Source organism: Esox lucius, chromosome 6 (assembly GCF_011004845.1).
Source record: "Esox lucius isolate fEsoLuc1 chromosome 6, fEsoLuc1.pri, whole genome shotgun sequence".
NCBI classification, from domain to species: domain Eukaryota; kingdom Metazoa; phylum Chordata; class Actinopteri; order Esociformes; family Esocidae; genus Esox; species Esox lucius.
In genome coordinates this window covers 5,782,026-5,790,559 of record NC_047574.1, presented here as the reverse complement: position 1 = coordinate 5,790,559, position 8,534 = coordinate 5,782,026, and the positions used below count along the sequence as shown (strand labels likewise).

The 8,534-nt window shown below is 41.5% G+C and overlaps 1 protein-coding gene across 1 annotated transcript; it reads left to right on the top strand.

Moving 5' to 3' along the window:
* Positions 1 to 4,668: 4,668 nt before the first annotated feature.
* Positions 4,669 to 6,898, top strand: foxi1 (forkhead box i1). Its single transcript, XM_010868684.3, has 2 exons — positions 4,669 to 5,406; positions 5,586 to 6,898. The coding sequence occupies exons 1-2, from the start codon at positions 4,803 to 4,805 to the stop codon at positions 6,188 to 6,190; spliced, it is 1,209 nt and encodes a 402-aa protein (XP_010866986.1). The 5' UTR covers positions 4,669 to 4,802; the 3' UTR covers positions 6,191 to 6,898.
* The last annotated feature ends 1,636 nt before the right edge of the window (positions 6,899 to 8,534 follow it).

Below are 8,534 nucleotides of genomic sequence, written 5' to 3'. Positions count from 1 at the left end.
ACAGCGTAAAGGAGGCTAAAAGGGTTACCAGCACAAGCCCAATATTGTTAATGTTATCACATTACCACTGCAGGCTACAACAGTCTCTGATCTAATAACAAATACTATTTACATCTGTGATGGTTTTCCAATATCACAGCAGGTCAGCTTTTTGAAAGATGTTTCTGAAAATGCCTCCATGTTTTTTAAACTCAAAACTGATTGCAGCAAATCAGGTGCTATCTTGAGGCAATTCTTAAACCCTACATCCCCACCTGGGCTTTTTATTCCGCCACCTCTGATTTCTTGCCCCCCCCCCCCCCCCATACAGGAGAGTAGGTCCTGCTCGGTCCAGTCAATATTTAGTGTACAATATCATCATCCCAGAACTGTCTAAAAGACAAACCCTCAACACGTACAAATGACAATGCACATTTAGGACTCTTTACCCCTCACAGCACTGCTGCGCCCCAAGGATGTGTGTTCACACCCCATCTCTAGTCACTCCATGCTAAGTACTAATGATGGTAAGTACTGTAGACAGGCGGACCAGGGAATGGCCAGGTGAAGTCAAAACAATGTGGAGCTCCACACAGATAAAACTATTTTCTTGTTGATGTCTAAACTGAACTCAAAAATCTGCTCATCCTCCTGTGTCTAGATAAACCATGGTGCTGGCTATCATAAACGTCTACATCAACTCTTAGTCCGTTTAGAGCTGCAGCACATTATTCCACCACTGACGTTCAAAAGAACAAAATCAATGTTCACTCTTCTCCAGCAGAGGGAGACCGTGCTCAACCACTGTTCATCGTGTGTCAACAAGACCAGGCGTCCGTAACAAAAGGGGGCCTGATATACTGTTGTAAGTAAATACTTGAAGGCTCTCAGCATTCTAATGCAGTTCAATTATTTACATTTCACCCACAAACGTTCCAAAGCAGCCATGAATTATTCACTGACTTATGCTTTCTTGCATTCCTCTTTGCGAAGGCTGTTTATAATGCTCTAATGGTTTTAATTAATGAACTTCGGAGGACATTGAGTCGAATCCTTCTGTGTCATCCATGTCGTAGAATGTTCTCCCATGTCTTAATATGTTTCCCTTAATATTGTGACAATAGTCAACGATCAGGGTTCCTCTCTGGTCTGTCCAATTTCTGCCTAGGGCCATGCAGGCCACCAGAGCAAGCCTGTGTGTGAGTGTTGTGTGAGTGTTGTGTGTGCGTACATCACACGGACCTCTGACTACACAGTGTGTCCCTAATATGACAGGGGGATATGCCTAAAGCTGAGTTATCCAGCAGGACAGTCCTGACCTAGAGAGGCTCTGGGAAACTGACGATTAAAACCCAACTGACAAGAAGTTCAAACACATAACAAGGAGAATCATGTCCTAATCATGTCCTAATAATTATGGACCATTGTATCTGAGAGTTTTCATCTGTTGTGATTGACACCTCAGCCTAAACCTCACCTAGGGGATTGTATGAGGTTTCCACAAAACTCCAGGACCGAGGAGGTTGAGAAAGGATTCACAGACACACTGTGTGGGTTAACTTGTTCCCATTATTGCAGGTATAACATTTATCATGCAACCTCACGTCAATTAATGAATACAGTATTTCCAAAGCCGCCTCTTTGCTGTAGATGACTTGTGTGGGCGTATCCCAACGGTAGAATGCTGTTTGCCTATACCCATCATGAAAGGGTTATCCATTCAACGGTTCCCATGAGTAGCCCGCTGATTGGCTGACTGCCTCCTCCCGGGCATTTGTCATTGGTCAAACAGTATGTTTGAGATGTGTGTTTTAAGTGGGGTTTTTGAAATGTCTCTTGTCAGATTTAATCGTGTGCACCCAAAAGTGAGTGTAGAACACAACATGATTTGGGCATGAGTTAACAGAACATAATCTTATAACGGTGACATATTCCCTGGGCAATTACGTTGGGATAATGAAGTAGTTTACTTTCATGTCATTTTATTATGAAAGCATTTGTCCTCCAGGTCATGTCTGTACTTCAGTTTCCAGTGGATAAATGAGTTACGCCCCCCCCAGTGTCACCAGTAATTAGTTTAGATTAGTCCGTTAGGTCCCTGACAGGTCTCTTTCTCTGACTCCACCCTACAGACAGAGTTAAGGGTTGGGTCCTCTACAGGTCTCTTTCCCTGACTCTATCCTACAGACAGAGTTACGGGTTGGGTCCTCTACAGGTCTCTTTCCCTGACTCCGTCCTACAGACAGAGTTAAGGGTTGGGTCCTCTACAGGTCTCTTTCCCTGACTCCGTCCTACAGACAGAGTTAAGGGTTGGGTCCTCTACAGGTCTCTTTCCCTGACTCCGTCCTACAGACAGAGTTAAGGGTTGGGTCCTTTACAGGTCTCTTTCCCTGTCTCCATCCTACAGACAGAGTTAAGGGTTGGGTCCTCCACAGGTCTCTTCCCTTGACTCCGCCCTACAGGCAGAAGTACCGACTGGAGCCCCTACAGGTCCCGGCCCTTCAGAACCAACCAGCCACTTGCCTTAGTGCAGTCTGCGGTCCGGCTGTGGTGGTCAGCATGGACAACACCTTGGAGCCACTCGATTAGCAGCAGGTCATGGAGAACAGGAATGTTCTGCTGATTAGTTTAGATTAGAGGAAGACAAATGCATGATGCCCGTTCCACCCAACACCCCGCCAGGTCTGACTGCAGAACTGAGTGGAACTGACACCCGTAGAACCCGGCTAGGCCCAATACGCCATCTTAGCCAAATGGCCTTTAATGCTTGTATTTCATTTAAACAAAATCTGTTTGAATACCATATACATGGTAATGGGGTGGTGATTGGACTACTCGTGTCCAATCAGCTGCTGAATATATAATTTATAACAATAAATAGTCTTGACTGAGCCCTGCAATCAGAATTTCCTTGGCACATTTGAAGCTTTTTAACTATGATATTTTATGTTAACTCATAATACCGTTCATGGCTTATAGTTTATTTTTGGTAGGCTTATCTCAAAATCTCAAACAAAGGTGAAATGGCCACTGTTGTGTAGGCATATTACCTCCTCAAAGAAGCCATCAGATTGGGTGTCTTGGATTGTGAGATCTTCTGGAATATTCATTTGTAAATAATCTTATTGTAAGGTGAGGGCAGCATTTAAAAACAACATGAATTCCATCGCCCATTTTAAACAACCTGTTATAATTGCCGCCAAATCCAACTTGCTACATAGAAAGGGCTTTAACGCATTTTTTTATTTTATTACATAATTATTATTATTATCTTAGTTTAACAACCTATCAAGGAACAACAGAGCAACATTTTCACCAACAACTGTAAATTCGTGAAAACAAAGGCACGACTACCTTACTGTGAAACTACATAATAAATTGTAATTTAAACAAACGACTGAAATATGAAGTGCTATCTACAGTTTACAAAGAGACAATGTGATAAATAGTTTAGCCTATTATCGCTTTTATAATCTGGAGACATTAGGCTAATATGGGCCAATTGTAACTCGTGGCATGTGTCAGGAAAATTTAACTAATAAAATATGCAATTAGGTAACAGAACTACTTCATTAGGTCTTGTCCTCTGCGGCAATCGTTTACGTATTTGGGCAAGTATGTAGGCCTATTATTCATTGGCCGCTGAAAGTTCCTGGAAATGTTTCTTTGATTTTAATCAAATGCTTTTAGCCTGGTATATATCTATGGTTCATATCTACAAAATGATAAAAAACTGTTGTTGAATAATTAATTAGAAAAACAAGCATTTACCAAATATGTTCGTTTTATCTTCAAATTAAACGAAAGCCCTACAATCAACCCCGTGTACTGCAGCCAACATTTTGTCTGTGGGTTTTAAATCAGAATAAGCACCTTAAAGGTATTTGACTAAATGTGTTTAACTAGGCTACATATTAAACATCGCAATAATACAATTATAAATAATAGCAAGATGATATACCCTACAGGTAGCCTGGGTCCAGCGACCAGGGGACCCAAAATATTGTTATCCGCTGCTCAACTTGTTGCTATTTCACACGGGTAACACTCGAGACATGTTTATTTCAAACTAATTCGTTAAAGAGATCGTGCACGTGGTCTAAACACTTGGCCAATCTGACATTGTTTATTTTTTTTAAAGACCCTAACTTTTACTTTTACTAATCATGCACGCACTTCGGTGGAGTTTGTAACACTTATGAAAATGAAAACGTTCTCCTTTTACGCTTCTGTACATCAATGTAAAACGTATGGAAGTTATATTCAACAAACAGACAATCTATATCATATTATATATACTGATTTTAATGTTTTCATGTTTTATATATATATATATATATATATATATATATATATATATATATATATATATATATATATATATATATAAAACACACACACATTATATAAAACATGAAATTTATCAAGCCTGTATTGTTGAATTTTTTGATTTGGGAAATAATCCAACTGAAAGAATACCTAACTATTTCTGTAAAAATTGGCCAATATTACAACAACACATGCGTAAACAATTACTTAGCCTGTTTTATCCCCAGGTTAACTTAAAAAACATCTAAATGAAGGATTTAGCTATTTCTCACTGGTTCGGTTAAGACGAGTCGACTGAAGCGTGACAGAAAAGGGGAGTTACTATCTAGACAGTTCATTCAGTTACCTGTCCTGCTCCAGACGGAGCACTTAAATACGCCTCCTCTCCCGGGTCATCCTCCAGTCCTCCGGGAGAGACTGGCGAAGAGAGACTGTTTGGAAAGGAATCGCGTGTTATTGATGATAGAAAAAATAAGAAACGATTAAAACGGATTATGAACGCTTTTGGACAGCAGCCATCCAACCCTCAGAGCAGCCCCATTCAACACCACAGCGCGCAGGAACTCCTTGACATGGCGGTCTACTGTGATAACTTCGGCAGCATGTACCAGCAAAACCTCCATCACGGTCACCACCCGCAGAGGCCGCCCGCGCACTCTCCGACCTACGGACTCGCGGAGTACGCCTCCCCGACCTCCAACCCGTACTTGTGGCTCAATGGCCCTAGCATCAACTCGTCTCCATATCTGACCGGGTCGAATGGAGCGTCGTACATTCAGTCAGGATATGGAGCGAACCAACGGCAATTCCTGCCACCTCCCACGGGGTTTGGCGGAGCAGATCTCGGATGGCTCTCTATTTCCAGCCAGCAAGAATTGTTTAAAATGGTTAGACCTCCTTACTCCTACTCTGCTTTGATAGCAATGGCTATCCAAAACGCTGGGGACAAGAGGCTGACGCTGAGTCAGATTTATCAGTATGTGGCGGAGAACTTTCCATTTTATAAGAAAAGCAAGGCTGGTTGGCAGAACTCAATTAGGCACAACTTGTCATTGAACGACTGTTTCAAGAAAGTGGCCCGGGATGAAGATGACCCTGGTAAGTTGACTGGGCTTGATCTGTACATTATATGTAATTGTTTATATCACGTACTTGTGTCCTTTTAAATGTCATGCAATTTAGTTTATATTACATTTTGGAGGTTTTGTATGAGTTGTGTGCAATATATACATTACATTGCCTAATGCATATGTGTCTTTTTATAATATGCTTCATAGGAAAGGGAAATTACTGGACGTTGGACCCAAACTGTGAGAAAATGTTTGATAACGGCAACTTCAGAAGAAAAAGAAAGAGGCGAGCAGACTTGAACGGAGGGGAACCCAACACCGTTATACCTGTGAAGTCAGAGCAGGACTGCGGCGCCCTGAAGCTCTCCGACACGGCCAGCATCATGAGTTCATCACCTCCCAGCCTCCAGAACTCACCTGGCTCCTCGGAGCCCAAGTCATCCCCATCCCCGTCGGTGGAACACAGCCCCTGTTTCAACAACTTCGTGTCCAACATGAACGCGATGCTTCCGGCCAATGCAAACGGTTCCGTCCGGGGGGGCCGGGGGGACTTCGGTTCGGGTGGAGGACATGTTATGGGGGATTTGTCACATCATCAGACCCGAGAAAACATGTCTGGACTTGGTTCCTATTCCCCGTCGCAGATCACCCCACTGAACTCAGATACCTCTCACCTCTCCACCTCGAGTCGGATGAACTACTACACGTCTGCGCAGAACGGTCACAGCGGAGGTCTGGGCCTCGGCAACTCTCTTTCTAACCAGTTCAGTGTCAACCATTTAATATACAGCCGGGAAGGAACCGAGGTGTAGCCCCAGACATATGTGTCATCACTGTGAGACTTGTGTTGATTATTTAATACGACTCGTCGTTGGCATACCTGTGTGAAGTACTCAGTGAGTACAAGAAGTGCTATGCATTTGCTTTATTGTTATACGTGCCTTAAAACAAAGTAGGCTATTCAGTGTATAAATAGGTTGCACTGGTTATACCAAAAACATATCTGTACAATATTACCTACCCAATTAGCAATTCGGTAACCTGCGCCAGTTTAAAGCGGAAGTAGGTTGGAAGTAGAGCATTTAAGACACTAACCGAGACCAACTTATATGTCCAACCTGTTATTTGCCCTGGAAATGTCTTGGCTTGAAATGCAGTTTTTCAAGTTGACTACTGTTCGTTTCATGCATGGATTGCTTCCTTTAGTCTGTATGTTTTTATAGAGAAGACACTACTTCTGCATAAATGTTTTGATAAATAGTAGCTCTGTTTGCAGAATTCCGCATGTATGCATTTTGTTTATAGAAGGAATTGTGTCTTTTATTTAAAGGGATATTTTGGCGATTCGGTTATTTAGCTACTTTCCAGGAGTGAGATTAAATCGTGCATACCATTGGTATGCTTAATATGTATCTTTTTTTGCAGTTAGAATACATTTGCTTGTCTAAAGTGTGTGTGATTGCTAAGTATAGCAATGAATGAAAGCCTCTGGATCTTAAAACTACCTCAGATTTCCTTTATAGTAGACGCCGACAGGAAAATGGTATATACACGTTAATCTCTCTGTCTGGGGAATTGTAGGGCCTCGTTGCCAAATTCCGAATATCCATTAATAATGATTCGTTTAAATAAATGTAATACTACAATCCTTGTGTGTCATTGCATTATTATGTTACAAACATCTATATGGCCAAAATACTTATAACAATATTCTACACACACACACACACACATATATATATATATGAGTGTAGAATATATGTGTGTGTGTGTAGTATATTGTTATAAGTTTATTGGAAGACATATTGGGATGTTGAAAGATGAGTGGTTCGGATTTAAACGTGTTCAGCCGAGGCAGCTGTTTAGACCGCCCGACCACCTTTAGTCACGGATGTTTCTTGTTTTTTAAATCAAAGTTTCAAATGTATAATAAACCACTGAAAACAGCAGAGATGGTGTGGGGAAAACATTCGCCTAGTAATTGACTCGTTTACAATACCAAACAAAGTATTGAACAACGTGTTTTTCTGTCTAAAGATGATCCAGTGCATCTATAATGGGACTGACAATTATTTACATGAAGTATTTCAGGTTTAATCGAGCGACGGAACTAATCCTAAACCCCGCTGAGTGCACCCTCTTCCTTGCCCATTCCAATCATTGAACTATGCAAACAGAAAGACATATTACATTTCAGGCTCAGCTTATAGTCTGATCAAATAGGCCTTACTTCGAAAACAATTCACAATTTGATTCATAACATCTCTTTAAACTAAAACGACCAGTCACATAATAGGGTACAACAAGTTTAGGCCCGTGCAGGTTTCTCTATGATCATTAGCTCGTGCCCTCTCAACCGCATGAAAAACGTAGGTGAGACTGGAAGATTTTCCGCTTGTCAATTTGAATGAACCCGATTAAAACTAGACCATGACATCTTCATTAGGCTACCACCCAGTTCACAAGTTCAGCCTATGGTCGGTATCGGGTTTATTTATCTACTGTGCTTATGAATTGATGTGTACGGACGGAATCATTAGTAGAAATGTTCACACCTGTTTCAGTTTATTCAGCTAAGAATCGGAAGTTTCATCACTCACGCATAAAACGCTGGGATACAGTTTTTCTATTTTTTTTTCAATCGTGTGAGATATAATAATACTCGGTAATTCTATTTCGTTTTTCTTATGAGCTGTGAAACAACCTGGAAGAGCCTCCGCTGAGCAATTCATGTGAGTGCAAAATAGCATGTAACTCCCATTGTCGAGCAAATACTGTTGTACAATTACTAGAGGAATCTTGTTCCTGCTCTGCTTCAGGGGGTAAATAACAACCAGAAAGTTCATCCATTAAAATATTTCAAGCGATTAACGGCCCATAGTCATGTCGTATTTTGAAACAATTTGCGCTGCGCATAAAATCAAAGCAAGTAAATAAAAAGAAACACCTCTTAATTAGGGGATAATTGAGCACCGGTCCGGCGCTGTGTTGTCTGGACCAGAGAAAAATTGACAAGAGCTTCGTGCCCGTAGATGTGACACAATGGGGCCGGACAAAACCGAGGGATCCCCCCTGTGCTCGAATGAGAGCACTCGTGAAGCACAGGGATCGAATCTAACAAAGAGTATTTTTGTCAGACTGAAACGGGTTCTCACA